This window comes from Perognathus longimembris, chromosome 5 (genome assembly GCF_023159225.1).
Source record: "Perognathus longimembris pacificus isolate PPM17 chromosome 5, ASM2315922v1, whole genome shotgun sequence".
In the NCBI taxonomy this organism is placed as follows: Eukaryota; Metazoa; Chordata; class Mammalia; order Rodentia; family Heteromyidae; genus Perognathus; species Perognathus longimembris.
In genome coordinates this window covers 39813138-39831176 of record NC_063165.1, presented here as the reverse complement: position 1 = coordinate 39831176, position 18039 = coordinate 39813138, and the positions used below count along the sequence as shown (strand labels likewise).

Here is an 18039-nt window from a genome sequence, read left to right as displayed (position 1 = left end):
GTCAATTTGGAGATGGAGCCTGATGGATCTTTCTGCCTTGGCTGACTTCCAAGCTGTATCCTTTGGAGCTTTGCCTTCTGAGGTGATATAGGTATGAGCCACTGATGCTAGGGAACATAAATGTTTGACATCATGAACTAAAGTTCTTAAGGTCTATCATTAGCTCTGCTCAGTCTTGTGCTTTTCTTCATATTTATCTAAAATCCTGGGTTTGAACTGTAGCTCCACTATTGTAAAAAAAAAAAGTTCAGGGGTACAGATTCAGTACTAAGGAAAATGACTAGCATTTGAGTCTACTGCAGCAAATGTACAACTTTGCATGACCCTCTTTTATCTGACATAACACACAATTAAATATTAATAAATTATCTTTCCTTTCCATCAAGTCTATTGTCTCTTTCTCAGTCTTAAGAGCATCATCTTTATCCATGATTCCACATCACACCTCTAAGAAGCTCCTAGTTCAAGCCTTTATAACTTTTAACTGAAATCTGGGATGGCCCTTTTTCCACGAAAATCATGGAAATGTGGCCAAGTTGAACAGTCCAGGGAGCTCACAAAAAAACTCAGTTTTTAGAACAAATATGACATGAAATTCTGTGAAACTAAGTCCTCATAGCCTCAATCAAGTAGCTTTTTAGCTGCTCTTGAAGTTATCATCATTATTTATTTTATTATTATTTTTTTTGCAGTGCTGGGGGCATACAAATCAGGTAAACACTCTATCACTGAATCTCATCTGTAGTTCTTCTTGAAGTAAATTCTGAACAATTATGAGAGCCTTATAATGACCTGAAAGGTTCCCAGAACTTGTGACAACAAGTGGTGTGGCTGGGTCACAATTCTTATTGGCTGTGGCCAGTCTATTTTCTCTTTGTCCCGATTGTATGAGTTTTCCTTTTTGCCTCATGGCCAAAGAGTAGAATGTACCCATTCTTTACATGGTGGAAAACCTTTTCAATGGAGCAGAGATTAGAGTGTTTATTAGGGGAAAATTATGAAGAGTCCTATTTCCACCTCCAGGACTGTGTGCAGATTTTCTGAATAAAAACAAAGCTAGTAACTTAGAGCAGCAGAAGTGAGTGCCTGCACTCACCACACCGCGCAGAGCTCTGGCACAGAGATTTGGGAGGGTTTTGTGTTTCTGTGTCATGCTTGGTAACTTTGCGCTTAGCATGCTGACACGGAGATGCACCTAAATGTTACAGTTCAAGCAAAGTGCAATTATACATTTAAAAACGAAGGAAGAAAATCAAGTAAACAGTTCACTGAACAGTCACGAGCCATTGAGCCTCACGGGCATCCTACGTTAGATACCTGTCGACACTCCTGGCCTCATAGCACCAAACACCTGGACAAAGCTGAGGCTCAAATAAAACAGAGCAGAAGAATTCTCCTCTTGCCTCCTTATCTCTTTGCCAAGTTACAAAGGGTTATAAAAGAGGGAAATGGTCTTGTTCCTAGCAATTGGCCAAGAATTAAACAACAACAACAAATTGAACAATAAGACTAAACCCAAACCCTTAACGTAAGCCAGGGATTTCAGAGTTTGTCATTTGGGTTTAATGTAGAGTTGAAGGAACATTAAAACTAAATGAGGAGACTCGTTGTCTCACTTCAATCCAAAGAAAGCCCTACCAAATTGGACCTTGCTATCCCAGAAATTCTTTGGGAAGGGATTCAAAGGTAAGGATTCAGGTTTTCCCAGAGGCATTTGTATTGTGACCTCCTCAAGCTGTGGAAGCAAAAAAGTCAGGGTTTAAGTTACTTCACAGAAAGTAATGACTAGAAGGCCAAGAACTAGGGGTAGGGGGTTGGGGGGCATGCATAGGCCTTCAGTGGCTTCCTCTGATATTCTCCACTGCAGGCGGCATGCAAAATCCAGCTGTGAAATCACAGGATAGAGTGAGAAACCACAGAGAGGACAGTCCAGCAATCTTTATAATTCATACATCACTCCAGGATTCCATGTATAGACTTCTCCTTAAGAATCTGAAAACTGACCCTTCTTTAGAGATTCTTAGATAGGGCTAAGGGAGTTGAAGTGGACACAGCCTCTTGTCCAGTATTATTTCTACCCTCATATATTTCTAAGACTCTACTGGAGGGGCTACATTAAGAACTGAGATGTCTTCGTGATAAATTTCATCTTCTGTCCCCAATGAGTGGTGTCTTGAGCCTGGCCCACATCCACAAATGGACATTGTTGTCAGCAGGACTGGGGAAAGCAGAATATCCGCAGTAGATCTGAAGTCACTCACAGCCTTGAGACCAACAGTCTTGTGGAGAAAGGAAGATCCTGGCAACATCTTTCCCAGGGTGAAAAAAGTCTAGCCAACTGTGTGAGGGCTCCTGAGGTAAGAAGCAATGCAGATACTTAACATCATAAATAAATAAATAAATAAATAAATAAATAAACAAATAAATAGAGCAACTGAAATACAAGAGGGCTCATTGGAGATAAGCACCTCTTGAATATCAAAGCCCTCATGCAATGGTGATTAGGAGTAGGCTCAGAAGAACCCGTAGGAAGTAGAAGAATGGAGATAAGAACCGGAAACATTCCAACGCTGCAAATCTCTCACTTGATGACACACAAGTCATCTGAAATATCCCCGAGGTAGTCTTGTTTTCAAGGAGTTACAAAAGAGCTCCAGACCCACTTGGAGCTTCTTCACCCTTTAATGCCATTGCACATTCCCACACATCCTGTGTCAGCCTCTGTGATATCACAGACAAGGTGCCTCCCACTTCTCATTGTGACCCACAGTTCATATCGAGGCCCAGGCTAGCCGCAAGGAAATGCAATTCCAACATCTGGTTTGCATACCCCACTCCAAAGAAGATTTTGTCAAATGATGCAGGTGCTTACCTGTCAGATTTTTGGGGGAATGCTACATAATAAAATGAAAGAAAACTGGTATGCAAAAAACATGCATGTCCATTTCTTGTTGAACTCACACTGGGAAGATTTCCCCTCATTGTGCTTTTCACTTTTAAAAAGGGGCCAAAAAGAAAATAAAAAGGAATCAATGCTTTAAAATTGGGAAGCGTATTTCTGATACTAGGAGCAGTACACATTGTTTACTCCCAATTCACCAAGCTATGTATGAATAGCAAGGGGGGAATCACCTTGGTGATAAATACAACTTACTTTCTAAAGGAACAAGTTACCATATTCAGCAATCCTACAGAAAATTCATTTTTGGCTCCTTTCTACCACAGAGTTCCTGGTTGATATTAGAGCCCACACAATGTCCACACCTGCAAGGAAAACCGTTCTTTAGACCTGTTCAACCTCCTCACTGGCTCAAACACAAAACCCTGGGAGACAATAGGGAACTGGACCAATTAAAAAACAGTCCATAACCCAATGGAACATGGAGATTACATTTCCATATTCCATTTACCATTCAGAAGCTGGCAGGCAAATTCTGACTTTGATCACATGAAACATGTGTTCTTCCCTTAGACTTAAGTTGTTTTTTTTTAAGTCTTCTTTGGGAAAAATGCAATTAAAACACCCTGTAATTTTATCCAAATGGCCATGTGAGGAAGAAAAAAAGAAGCCATCTTCCTCTTCTCCACTATCATTGCCCAGGGGCCATTCTAATAGGAAACCCTTCAGAACACTACCCTGGATCAGTCACTTCAACATTAAGTTAACCGAAAAACAACAACAACAAAATAAAAGTCAGCATTTAGTCACAGCTCTGTCCTCCTGGAGAAGGTCATTGAGCTCAATAACTGTTGTGGCAAAGTCTACCAGGTCCACAAAGTCAGAGGTGATGATGTTGACACCCATGGCTCCAGGCTTCTGAGTCTTCACCCAGTCCAGGATGGCAGGAAGATTCCTACACAGAGGAAGGGGGTGTGGGAAGAGAGAACAGACCAATAAGAAGTTTAGAAAGGCTCCTCCAGAAATGGAAGCCAAACCTTTGTAGTTCAACCTTATGTCTCCCTCAAGAATGAAGGAGTCACAATACCATCAGAGAACTACATTTCCCAGGGTTTCTTTCTTTCTTTTCTTTTTTTTTTTTGGTCAGTCCTGGGCCTTGGACTCAGGGCCTGAGCACTGTCCCTGGCTTCTTCCGCTCAAGGCTAGCACTCCGCCACCTGAGCCACAGCGCCCCTTCTGGCCGTTTTCCATATATGTGGTGCTGGGGAATTGAACCGAGAGCTTCATGTGTAGGAGGCAAGCACTCGGGCCACTAGGCCATATTCCCAGCCCTCCCAGGGTTTCTTGGATGGGAGAGGAGATTATTGAAATGTTTCAAGCAACAAAAAGGACAAACATGTCAATGGGACCTTGAGACATGACGCTCAAGAGTTTCATTACTGGTGGGTTTTTAGATTATTTGAATCATGAAACATTATAAAATAGGTCAAAACAGAAAACATGCTGCTATAATTTCGTTGAGCGCTCATATTTTTCTATGCTTGCTTGTCATGCTTCTATCCATTGTTCCATCACCATCCTCCTATCAACCCATCTTATACTTTTGACCTATCCTAGTTGCAAGCATCTCTATACATCCCCTAAGTGGGTCAATATGTATACTAGGGGGTCAACCCTTGCTTCCTTGGGAAATTGAAGGTATATTTAATAAAAAGCACACATCTTAAGTTCACACTTAGTTTTGTCAAATATACACAAATAAATAAACCAGATTAATTCCAATTATAATGTATCACCAGCACTCCAGAAGATCCTGGAATGTCCCATCTTAGTCAGTTCCTGTTCCATTTTCCAAGAGGCAATAGCTAAACAGGTTCATCATCCATTATAGATTAGATTGCCTGTTCTAGAGCTTCCTATTCACCATGCATATGTATTCTTGAATTTTCTTTTGTGTGGCACGAATTGGTTTTGAAATTCATCCTTGTTGCTACATGTATCTGTATTTCTTTTAAATATTGTATAATATTTCACTGTGTGAACATAACGCAGATTGTTGATTGTCTGTTTCCAATTTCTGGTTCCCAATTTTTATTGTGAATAAAATGATTGTGGTCATTCTCCTATAATTCTCTCTCTCTTTTCAATGGACATTTGTTTTCATTTCCCCTGGCTAAAAACCAAGGGATAAAATTTCTGTATTACAAGGTTAGTTTACATTTAGTCTTATAAGAAGTTACCAGGCCTTTTCCAAGAAGAATCATTCCATTGCATATTCTGGCCAACAAACGATCGAGCTCTGTTTTGCTTCCCTAAATTTGATGCTACCAGCCTTTTAAATTCTAGTCATACTAGATATCAGCACACTGATAGCTCAGTGTATATTGATTTGCATTCTATGGTGAATAATATTTTTGAACAGTTTGTTATGTCTTATTTGACAGCCTTGTTGAACATTTTTGGCCATTTGTGTATATTCTTGGAGGTTTCTGTTCAATACTGCATTTTTTCATTTTCCCTTTTTAAATGTTAAGTTATAGAAGTTATTTATAGATCATTTGAAGGCTTCCTGTGTGACACAAACTTTTGTTCAAAGAAGCTCTGGGTTTAGTTTCATAAAAAAATAAGTGAATTGAATGATTTTGAGATGTGAATATGAACAATGTCAGCAGACAGAGGCTAGAACAATAAAAGCATACTTATAGTTTTCACAGCCACGAGGTGGAAAATAGATTTGGGAAGACAGAACCTGGTGTATATGTGTGAATATGGGACTAGGTCAAAATTAAAAACCATTGAATTATTGTTCCTTCGCTCTTCTTTTGGTCATACCCTTTATGGTCATTATTCTTTCCCTTTTTTTCTCCTTCAAAGCTCTCCTGCGGCCACTCTCCCATTTTTTAGAATGAGTCATGACTTATCAGTCTTCTGGAAAGCAAGTTATTAAGTATTTCCTAGCATTTTTCTCATTCATGATTCCAACTATAATCAGTCCTGCGTCTGTTCTCGCAGTGGAACTCACATTTGGTCATGAGCTAAAACACATGTCATAAAACAACTTACATTTATGTATTTATAACTGACTGGTGATTTAGTAGACCATACTCCTTGGAGTACTTCCTTTTGAAGCTGGACTTTTGAAGACCTAATAAACTCAATAAACTTAATAAACTTTACCATCCCATGGTTCCTCATCCTCTCCCCCTGTGAAATAAAGACTATAATGATATAGTAGATAGATTTTTGGATGGATTAAGTAAGCACTGGGATATAGTAAGTAAGTACTGTGAGGGCATTTGGCAGAAGAAAAGGAATCATAAATAGAGGAGTGTAAGGCAGGGATACTGTGCGACTAAGGGCAAGAGATTTCCTGAAAATAGGTACACCTTGCTGCCTAGGTAACAAGAATGTTGTAGCCTAAGAATGAGGAGTTGAAAATGGAGGTAGAGACCATACTAGGCGTTACACAGTGGTCCATGTGAAGGGTAGAGTAGGGCTGAGCCTGGTGCGTTCAAGATTTCCCATAGAGCCTAGTCAATGGTTAAATATGGAACACAGGCGCCATCTGCGGGTCATCATGGGCAGATGAGATTTGAAGGCCCAGTGGCTCAGTTCCAGAAATCTGCAGCTAAAGTCCAACTGGAGCCTGAGCAGAGAGAAGTAGGAAAGGTATATACCGGTGGTCTCCAGGGACAAAAAGCCCTATGTCTGTTTTGCATTATACATGTGAACCTTCCCCAAGGCTCAGATCAAATACCAGGATTATGTACAAAGAAAGGGAAATGTAGAGACTATGGTGAAAGAGCAGCTACTCAGTCTTTTCTAAACTCCTGGCCTTTACCAGAAATAGAGATACAGCAAAAAGCGGAGCCAGGCATTTCTGACACCCACAGGCTGCAGAGCTTACAAACTTCCCTTTGACCTTGAGGCCCGCTGCTGCCTTTCTAAAGTGTTTCTTCACACGGCGCCAGGCACCATGGTAGGAGTCCCAGCTTAACTCTACAATTTTGTGAGGTATTATTAACCCCACTTAACTTGTGAACAAAAATCCCAGCACAGAAAACGTATCCAAGGCTGCCTTGTTGCTAAGAGACCATATTAGTTTGCTAGCTAGGGCAGCCATGACAAATACACCCTGGTTGGCTTCAAGGATTGCAGTGAATTTCCTCTTGTTTCAGAGGCTAGATGTCCAAGACAAAAATGGCAAGAGGTTTGTTTCCTACTGAGGCCTTTTTCCTTGCTTTGCTGATGTCACTTTCCTATTGTCTGCTTTCTAGGGCAGGATCTGTGCACACAGCACAGAATTTCAAGCAAGCCTGGTAGGTTGAAATTTCCTCTTCTAAGAATACCAGGTAAAAACTGTGCCAAAGTCCATACCAATTGCCTTTTTCTCCACTTAATTACTGTCTCCTTATCTTTTGGGTGGTATTAGGTTTGAATTCAGAGACTTGCAATTGCTCTTTCTACTTGAGCCACACCCCATTCTCTTAATTACGTCTTAAAAAAAAGCCTTTCTCCAAAAATGGTCCTTCTGAGCTAGTAGATCTAAGACTTTAACATATGGATTGTGGGAGAAGTGGCATACTGCACCACCTCTCACAGAGACCACGCCAGGCCTGTCCCAGGCCTTCTGATTTCAGTTCCTATCTTTTCTAGAGGTCCACAGTTGCTTTGTGTTCAGGCTTAGGCAAAACTCACTTTGGTCTGATTTCAGTGAGAGTGCTAAGAATCCGAATTTCAGGATTTTGTAAATATGGGGCAAGCAACGATCACAGTTCAGTCCAAATATCTACAATGTTTGTGGTTTCCTTCTAGAGTGATGAACCAAGGTAATGAGACAAGATCTCAGGTCCAAAGTTTAACTATGAGTTTGGGAGATAACTCCCTGCTGAGAAAATGATCTCTTTAGTTGAAGGACAATAAACCTCCTCCTTGGTTTGAACTGATAATCAATGTCCAGAAACAGCTGGACAGCACTCCTAGTGGCTGATTAGTTAGGAGAGACCCACTGGGTGCTGGTACTCAAGGGAAGGACCTATGTTTACTCAGCAGTTGAGAGGAAATGACAGCCAGCCACGTGCTGCCCTTCCATTGGGAAACATATTCTTGACCACATCTGCACTTCCTCCTTCAGGGGATATACAGGCATAGGAATGTGAAATCATGCCGAAGTGCGCTTGTGACCAGCAGAGGTTAAGATGACAAAATATCTTCTAATCTCAGGAACACCTGCCTCCTGGTTGGGCAAGGGTTCTGCCACAATGGAAGACCTTGACTTTGGGCATATGGCACCATCATTATCACTAACCAAGGACCCTGGCATTCATCTACAGCCAGATTAATGTTGTAAGAATTTGTAAGTTTATACACAATTTACTAGCATCATGGGTCTGGGTCATTTCACTTGACTGTGTCTTATCTTAAGTAGGGGAAAGAAGGTATTTTAGACAATGTGCCCTTATAGAAGCTGGCTTGGATTTAAGAAGCAAATGAAATCACTCTCAAAATATTACTTTATATTCAGAATACAGAACACAGATATAGCTTATTCATATTATCTCTCTGCATAGACTTTTACTAGAGTGATTTTCACCTTACTTTATAGGAATCTTCCTGTTCATTTTTCCTATGAGAGTGAGTTTCAGAAGTCAGAGATGACATTTCCTATCTGATATCTTTGTACCTACCCTCTCCTTTATACTCGTTTTAGTGACTGAATAATCCAGTAATATTAATTGACACGTTTGCCAAGGCCATAGGAAAAAATGGTATGGATGCATGAACAAATGCTGTAAAATAAGTTTGTAGTTCTACATCTTTAGATGTCATACTAGTTTATCAAATTATTTTTATACTTGAGTACAAACAATTCAATCAATTCAATAGACAGAGGTTAGCAGTTATGTCCATTGTTAATATAATCAGGAGCCCTCACTACAAGGAAAACTGTAGGTATCTCTTGTTTTGGTGACTTACTGTTATCTGAACTCAGATTATCTAAACTCAGAACCAAGTATGTTTGAATGAATTTCTCACTATCCACAGCAAAACTCAGGAACTAACTGGATTCTTAGAAATAATCTTTTGTTTTCTAAAACGTATTTACTTCTATACACACCTACATACAGATGTGCATATACACACATACCTTCATATGTACACACATATAAACATCTATACACATACACACATATATAGACAAGCAAATAGACATATACACATCTACATATACATCTATCCTTTCTTGGATAATATCCATCATTTGTTGGTCTCCAGGATGATGAACATTAATTATCTCAGACAGAATGACTGAGTGTCCCTGTCAGATGGTGCAGTCATACTTAATTCTTCCCTGAGGAAGTATCTGAAGCTATGGCATGAGTCCAAGGACTCGTGGTCACTATGGAAGAGAGAAGAATGAATTCATTCCTACAGGGCTCAACAATAAGTCCCCATCATCTGTCAGCACAGCCAGCACAAGGTTGAGTACTTCTTCCATGAGTGAGTATCTGGCCAACCATAGGGGTGAGGGCCGACATGTATGAGAAGAGAACAAACAGTACAAGGGGTTCAAAGTGCTTTGCCTTAGAATTAAAATTTAGGAAGTATTTATGGAACAGTGTGGACATCTTAACAGAATGCTTAAGAATCCTTCACACTTTTCATGCAGTCTCTCCAAATCTACAATTTTTCACATATAAAGTTAAGAAAGGGCTTTTTAAAATCTTCAAACTTCATTGTCAGAAGAAAATTAAGATTCATGGGCTTTAAAAGCCTTACCAGGAGGTGACACTGTTCAAAAAGAAATGTACTTGTTACCTGACGTATGTAACTGTAACTCCTTTGTGTATCACCTTTACAGTAACAATAAAAAAAATAATAATTAAAAAAACTTACCAGGGCCAGGTGCCAATGGCTCATGCCTGTAATCCCTTCTACTCAGAAGACTGAGATCTAAGACTCACAGTTCAAAGCCAGCTCCGGCAGGAAAGGCCGTGAGACTCTTTTCTCTAATTAACTAGCAGAATACTGGCACTCTGGTTCCAAGTGGTAAAGCAGTAGCCTTGAACAAAAAGAGCTCAGGGACAGCGCCCTGGTCCTGAGTTCCAATCCCACCACCGCCACCACCACCACCAAAACTCTACTGGCCAGGTAATGGGGGTGCATTCCTGTAATCTTAGCACTTGGGAAGTAGGGAGGCAAGAAGATTGCAAATTTGAAGCCACTTGGGGTGGCAAATGGACACTGTCTCAGGAAACATCAGCAACATCAAGAACAAAACCACCACCAACAAAAACCTTACTTTTAGGGTGGAAGCCAACTTTACCTATGAACCAGAGTGTTCTTGAGACCTCCAACCAGGCCTCGGGCGATGGTCTTCACTCTGGGGGTGAGGATCGCCTGGGACACGTGGAAGGAGCCACGTGGGGCTCGTTCACTGAGTGTGGTCTCCAGGAAGAGGATTAGTTTGCGCACACTCGTGGTATTTGCCCAGGGTGCTGGGATCTTCTTTCCCGGCCACAGGAAGGGGTATTGCTTGTAGAAGGGACAGTGGTAGAAAATAAGAACCTGAAATGTTCAGAGCAGGGAAAGGAAAAGGTTGAATGTTAGCTTCTTCTTCTTCTTCTTTTTTTACACTTTGCTGGAACGGGGGAAGTCAAATAAACAGATGTAGGAATTCAAGGAATGCTACATATATTTAAAAACAAACAAGCGAAGATGTGGTGAGCATTTGCTATATGTCTGACTCAAAGATTCTTAATTGTAGGTAGGCGCCAGTGGTTCATGTCTGTCATCCTAGCTTCTCAGGAGGCTGAGATCTGAGCATCATGGTCCGAAGTTGGTCTGAGCAGAAAAGTCTGTGAGACTACTTTCATCTTCAACTAACCAGCAAAAAGCCAGAAGTAGATGTTTGACTCAAGTAATATAGTGCTAGCCTTGAGTCACTGAAACTAAGGGATAGTACCCAGACCCTAAGTGTAAGCTCCAGTATTGATACATAAAAAAAGAAAAGATTAACTTTGTGTTTTACCATGAACAGCTTGGAAAATATAGTAACATTATAGACCACCTTCTTAGAACAGTGTTCTAAATAAAACCAAAGCCCGACCAGATTACAAAGGAAATCAGTGATATGGACGTATACTTATTCATAATACATAAACGTGTGACGATGGATGTATACACTTCGTGATAAATGCATACAAAGAAATTATTTTGTCGAGAGTCTAATGAGCTCCATAATGTAAGTTAGTGATGAGCACGAAAGCTAGTTTAAGCTCTCTGCAATAATTAATAATTGTACATTGACAGGTTCACACCTATGAGAATAAAGTAACAGGTGCGGCCATTGCTAAGTATAAGAATTTTCCATTAAAAGGTTAGTAAAAATGAATATGAAATTTTTCTTTTGCCATCCAAATTCAGTCTTGTAAAAGTCTCTCCATACACCCAGCTGGGAAGGCATTGGACCTCAGGCCAAACACTTCAGAAGTTTCTGGGTTGGGTTGTTCACATGGCTTTTACAAGTTATGTTCCTGGTGTACCTGAGCCTGGTACTCAGCTCTTGGCGTTTCGTTTATGTAAATACACCAAATGAATTGGGGAGTAAATAGATTTTCAACTGTGCTCACTGACTCCAAATGGAATCCTTCTCCCCAGGAGAGGAAGAGGGTGAGCACAGAGTTCACGCAGGCAATGCGTCTCTAGTGGGATGGCTCACGATGGTGGTAATTTTGAAAATAATTAGCAAGCCACATCCATAGCATTAATTAGTTTCTGGGAAGCAGCCCTGGGACAGGGAATTGCTATTTTGATTGTCCCAATTCAGAGCTCTGCTGAGCAGGTTTGTAGAAGTAATACATAGTTTTTCCTCCTCGTGGATACCAGCCATCTCGTCCCAGAGGAATGATGTGTGTATATTTATGCTGCCTGACTGCCAGCCAGCTCAAAGGATCATCATCGTCCACGTTTTCAGAAACACAGGCTCAGTGGGCCAGTCTTGTTTCCAGTGCATTCAACCAATGAGTAAGGAGACTGACTAAATATTCCCTGAGGGCCCAGAGTCAGGGAGCGCCAGACTGGAGTGTACCCATGTCAGGTGATGGCTGTTCTTGCTTGTTGGTAATAGTTCTGAGTAATGCTGACTGACTACTCACTAATGAGGTCGGTAGTAAACACACGTGTTAATGAGGTTAATCACAGGCTCATCTTAAGCAGATTGCCTGGGGGATGGGAGGATCTCCTCCCGGCTGTGTAATTGGCTAGTTTGGAAGCCTGAGTCCTATGAGATGAGCTACCCTGGGCAGTAGGGAGTTTGTGCCCAGTTGACAGTCTGACTACACATTATCCCATGAAGCTACACTGGGGCCAAGTGTCAGAACAAGAGAGGCCAGTGCTGGTCCTGGCCTAGAAAAGGGACAGATAGCAGATCTTAAGGGCCTCTTGGAGCAATTTAATCATGAAAGTTTGCAGCATAATCTTTGTTGACTGTGGGAGGCTGGCCTGGCAAACCAATTCTTAGGGTACAAGAATCCAGGTGCATGACTGTCAATCTCTGGGGACTGCTCTCTCCCCTAACCCCAGCCTGTTTCTCTGAAATATTCTCCCCCTCCAGCTCAGTAGTTCATGTTCAGAGTTTCTTTTGACTCAGTTTAAAAAAAAAATCTCATTTTCTTCAAGGATGATTCCTTGAGTGACCTTATTCTGATCCTTCCTTTGTTGAAGCCAGGATATAGATTTTTTGTTGTTGTTGTCAGCTGTGGGAGTTAAACTAAGGGCCTGGGTGTTGTCCTTGAGCTTTTTCCACTCAAGGCTAGTACTCTACTACTATGATCCCCAGCACCACTTCTGGTTTTCTCATGGTTAAATGTAGATAAGGGTTTCACAGACTTTCTTGCCTGGGCTGGCTTTGAACCCTGATCCTGAGTTGTCAAACTCCTGAGTAGCTAGGCATGAGCCACCACCAGCACCTGGTCAGGATATACATTTATGTTCTGTTCTACTTTTCAACTCATGTATTACAAAACTCCCTTTCTTCATATGGCACAGAACATTTGAGGCAGTGCTGTCTTGCAACGATTACAGTTCCCTAGTTTTTGGTATTACATTTCTCCTAATACTTCCTAGATGTATGTTAAATCCTCTAAGTCATCATACTCTCAGAACTCCTACTGCTAGTGTGCCAATATGTACCTGTGAATTGTGATGTATTTGCATGCTGAGTCAATAGGTGGAAATGCACTTCCTGATATTCAAGTACACTAACAAAATACTCAGGGGGCAATGAAAGGCAGCTTGTCCCATAATGAATATTTAAAGTCTGACCACAAGTGTGACAGGACCCTAGCAGAGTGACTGGTAAGGATCATTTAGATATCGGGTTTCAGCTTTCAAGAAGAGCCATCCATATCTGACAAAACAGAAAAAAAAAAAGGAGCAGGGACAGTGTCTTGGGATTTAAGTCAATGACACTCAACCCTTCACACTTTCTTTCCTTCATGACTTAGGAGTATTTGTAGTTTGATGGATGACACAGTTTAATCAGCCCATATTTAAATATGGTGATAGATCATCATTCTGCTGTGAGAAATTCACTGTCTACCCTATTTATTATTCCTGAAGGATGGCTATTCTATTTAATATGCAATATGTCAACCATTGAGAATACTAGCTTTGTACACAATTATAAAGTTTTATGTGGACTCCAATGAGCCCTTACCTGAATTCCTATATTCAAAAGCCATCTCTCATTCTGTATCTCTCTGAGAGCCTCTGGAAAAAAGGTCTAATTTATAAAGAGAAAGTGTTTTTAATGGCATCACACAGAACAGCAGTTGTAAAAATCATCAAACATGTGAAAATCAGAAGCCCTCAGCATCTACAACTAAGGGAACTGGAGAGAGGCTGTGATTGAATCCTGCCTCTGACCTCTTAATAATGAGAGCAAGTGGCTTCCTCAGTTTCCTCATCTGTACAGTGGGGATAATAACAAAACACTTATCACACAGTGGCAGTGGCAGGATCAGATGAATGAATCCAGACACTTACCATATGTCATGGTTTAGTAAGTGTTAGATGTTAGTGCTGTGATTGCTATTATTTCATAATGTTAGAGAAAAGCTCTATTAGGAATAAATCTCCCCAGGTTAAACTTGTGAGTCTGGACAGATACAAACACAGGTATAAGGGTAAAAATGTAATAGGTATTTGGTAAAGTATAATTTAGAAAGTTGCCCCTTTTTTTTTTTTTCCAATATAGAGATGAATTCAGAGCCTCATGCTCTTGCTTAGCTTTTCACTCAAGGCTGGCACTCTAGCACTTGAGCTACACATTTCCATTTCTGGTTCTTTGCTGGTTAATTGGAGATAAGAGATTTTCAGATTTGTCTTCCTGAGCTGCCTCTGAACTAGATACTAAGATAAATTCATGAAATTTACTTAGCAGGAAGGACATTGATCACTTTTGCTGGTGTGACTGACACAACAATCTGGTATTTCCATTTCCTCAGGCCCCAAACCTGGGAACATCCTGGAATCTTTTTTTTTGGCCAGTCCTGGGGCTTGGACTCAGGGCCTGAGCATTGTCCCTGTCTTCTTTTTGCTCAAGGCTAGCACTCTGCCACTTGAGCCACAGCGCCACTTCTGGCCATTTTCTGTATATGTGGTGCTGGGGAATTGAACCCAGGGCTTCCTGTATACAAGGCAAGCACTCTTGCCACTAGGCCATAATCCCAGCCCCAAGGAATCTTTGCTTTCTCTGGCACTCAGATCCTAACCTACTAGCCTGATGGCTCTGCCTTCTGATATATTCACAATGTGTCTGCTTGTCCACAAACCTCCTCATTGTGTTCCCCAGTTCTCCCTGATCTCCTGATGTTTTCCTGATACAGCAGCCAGAGGATACCATTAAAACCTTTGTCAGGCTATGAGCTACACTCATAACTGTCATCACAGGCCCCTTCTGGCCTCTCTAAACTCTTTTTCCGTGCTCTACTCACCTCTTCTCTATCCATATTGCTCCTACTTTTCCTCAGTGATACCAGGGAAACTCCTGTCTTAGGGGCCCTGTGTACTCACTGCCAATTGCCAACACAACTTACTCTGCCCCTAATTACCAACACTTCTGCAAATGCCATGTTTTCAATGAGGGCTATTCTGTCCAACCTATGTAAAATTGCAAACGGCTTTCCCACCCAAAGACCCCTGGTTTTCTCACATCCCATTAGATTGTTCCTTTGTACATAGTTCTTATCACTGTCTAGGCATGTATATGCTTTATTTGTATATGCTGTCTTTATTTCCTTTACCCTCTCTCCCCTCCCGTTGAATGCAAAGTTCCCATTAGGGCAAGTGATTCATTTACTGATTTGTCCCATATGCATAGACTGGATGTTTGGTGAATATGTTGTTCAATAATTGTCACAAATAAATAAATTTCTACCTTCAAGAAATAAACTCCTTAAGTAAAAAAAAAAAAGAAATCTACCTCTTCAAGATGAATTGCTTAATGTGTCTACTTGGCAAGTGAGAGACTGCCTTTTCTTTTCTTTTTATTGTAAAGAATCTAGGTTGGAGGCTGCCTTTTACATGAAGAAGTTCTTCTATGACACCACCATTTCTTGGGGGTAAAAATGGGATTTTTTTGTTCCATTCCTTTTCCTGAGCAGGTCTTTCATGGGCCTTAGTTTGGAGGTTCTTCTCTTATTATGTAACCCTGAGGAATGCTGTCATAATCTGGACTCCTCTAGTGAGTTCTTCTTTACCTCTGTCTCCAACAGTGACCTAAATTCTAGGAAGAGAGCCTGAAAAATATTAACACTCCTTTGATGAATGCCTTCATATGCCTTTGTAGGCAAATGCTTTTCCTTATCCCTCAATATCTTGGCAAGGATCATTTGAGTGCAGCTGGCCTGTGAGGTTCAACAGACCTTAAGAGAAAAGAATAGCAATGACCCACTGGCCCATTTCACAACTTTGCCTTGGGGTGGATCTGGTCAGTGTATCTGAGGTCAGTTTAAATGTCAGACTGATTTTGGACAAACTAAATTAAATGGCAGGTGTTAAATCCGGTTCCAGCAGGAGCCACGGAGCCCTTGAAAGTTATCCTAGAGCTCCGGGTCCTGTCTACATAGGTTCAATACTTCCAACAATCCACCCTTCTGCCTCTGAGCTCTGGGTGCAGCTATGTTACAAATGTAAGGAAACTCAGGAGAAGAAATGTTAGGTTGTTGCCCTTGGAAGCTCAACTCTTCTTTCTTACCTGGCACCTCTGCTCCCACAGGCTTCGCAATGTCATACTTTCCACACTGCAGGCTGGGCACAGCTTGCTTCCAAAGGCTTCCTGGATTCGGAGAACCAGGTATTTGTGATGAGCTTCATCCATGGCATAGAAGTGGTTGAAATCCAAAAAGACAATCTCTTGAGGGTGCTGAGTGAGAAACGCATCAATCTCCATCAACCCATCCCAGACCTTGATGCCAAAAAGTCCATGGATGAAGTAAATCTCCTGGTCAGAATCTCCAGGCTTAGAAGAAACACGCAGGTCAAAGTAGCGGATTCCAGCCTCCAACTGCTCACGGAAGGTCAGGTTCTGAGTCACAGACCATTTCTTCATTAGCTTTTTTACCAAGGAGATCCTGGCCAGGCGTTTGATAGCTGGGGTTTGGTCAGGCCCCACTGGGGACTTTTCATCTACCCAATAACTGAAAGAATCATGGGAGCCTGTACAAAGCAATAAGACAGAGGAATACAGATGGAGATGAAGCTAGAGCTGGAGAAACCAAGCCAAGAGTAAGAAAATAACTGTGATGATTAAGAATCAAGTACACCAAAATAGTACAAATGAATACTTATAAAAATTCCCAAGCCTGTGAAGAGGGAAATAAACTCAAATCAAAGTAACACAATCTTATTAGCAGCTTGTTAAGACCAGAGTGATTCTATAATTCTCATATATTGCTGGTGTAAGGTAAATTAATAAGTATCCTTGCAGAAAACCATTTAGAAATTTGCTTGGAAATTGAGCTTTAAAATATTTATGCCATTTTGATCTAGTGATTTCATTTTAGGAAAGCTGTTCTGAAGAAATAAACTCAAATGTTCAGAAAAACAAGGATGAATGCTGCAGAAAAACCTAATGGGTCTCTAGTGAGGGTTGCACTTATTTATTTGCATATTTGTTTATTTCTTTTGTAGTTTTAAAGATGGAACCCAGGAGCCAGGATTCATTCTTTCTAGTTAAATGTTGTACTGTTTGAACCATATCTCAGTTCTTTTTACTTTTTTTGTTATTGTTGGTTATAGAGCTTGAACTGAGGGCATGGGCGCTGTCCCTGAGCTCTTTCTCTCAAGGCTAGTGCTCTACCACTTTGAGCCACAGCTCTGCTTCTGGTTTTCTGGGGCTTAATTGGAGATAAGAGTCTCACTGTGTTTCTTGCCTGGGCTGGCTTTGAACTACAATCCTTAGATCTCAGCCTCCTAAGTAGCTAGGATTCAGGCCTGAGCCATTGGCACCTGGCTCTTTTTACTTTTTTTTTTTTCTTTTGGCCAGTCCTGGGCCTTGAACTCAGGGCCTGAGCACTGTCCCTGGCTTCTTTTTGCTCAAGGCTAGCACTCTGCCACTTGAGCCACAGTGCCACTTCTGGCTGTTTTCTGTATATGTGGTGCTGGGGAATTGAACCCAGGGCCTCATGTATACAAGGCAAGCACTCTTGCCACTAGGCCATATCCCCAGCCCCTCTTTTTACTTTTTAAATCATGTCTATTATCATTTAGTGATTTACAAATGAGTTGCTATTTAACACATCAGTTTATGAATGCAGTGCATCTTGATTGACGTCACCTTTTCATCATTCTCACCCATCCCTACAAACCCCACCCTTTGCCTCAATTTTCTTAACTTTGTACAATATGCACTGACCATTATGATTGCATCCCCCCCACTTTATCTATCTCCATCTCCAGCTCTTTTAAAAAATGGGACAGAGTCCCGTGCTAATATTTGCAAAGGAGGGACCCAAACTTGCAATCCTCCTGCCTGTGCCTCTCGAGTAGCTAGGATAACCAACAGGCAATTTTTTCAGCAAATAGTAAAATTTTTGGGTGAACGTAATTTCCAACAAGTATCTTTCATTTCATCA

The 18039-nt window shown here is 41.1% G+C and overlaps 1 protein-coding gene across 1 annotated transcript in view; it reads right to left on the bottom strand.

The window, feature by feature from the left end:
• Positions 1-2473: 2473 nt before the first annotated feature.
• Plcxd2 (phosphatidylinositol specific phospholipase C X domain containing 2) overlaps positions 2474-18039 on the bottom strand; it is a 41109-nt gene continuing 25543 nt past the window's right edge. The window contains exons 2-4 of the mRNA XM_048346576.1: positions 16161-16621; positions 10227-10468; positions 2474-3854 (exon numbers count right to left, since the gene is read on the bottom strand). Coding sequence (XP_048202533.1) covers positions 3695-3854; positions 10227-10468; positions 16161-16621 — 863 coding nt within the window. The 3' untranslated portion in view covers positions 2474-3694. The remainder of the gene's footprint in view (positions 3855-10226; positions 10469-16160; positions 16622-18039) is intronic.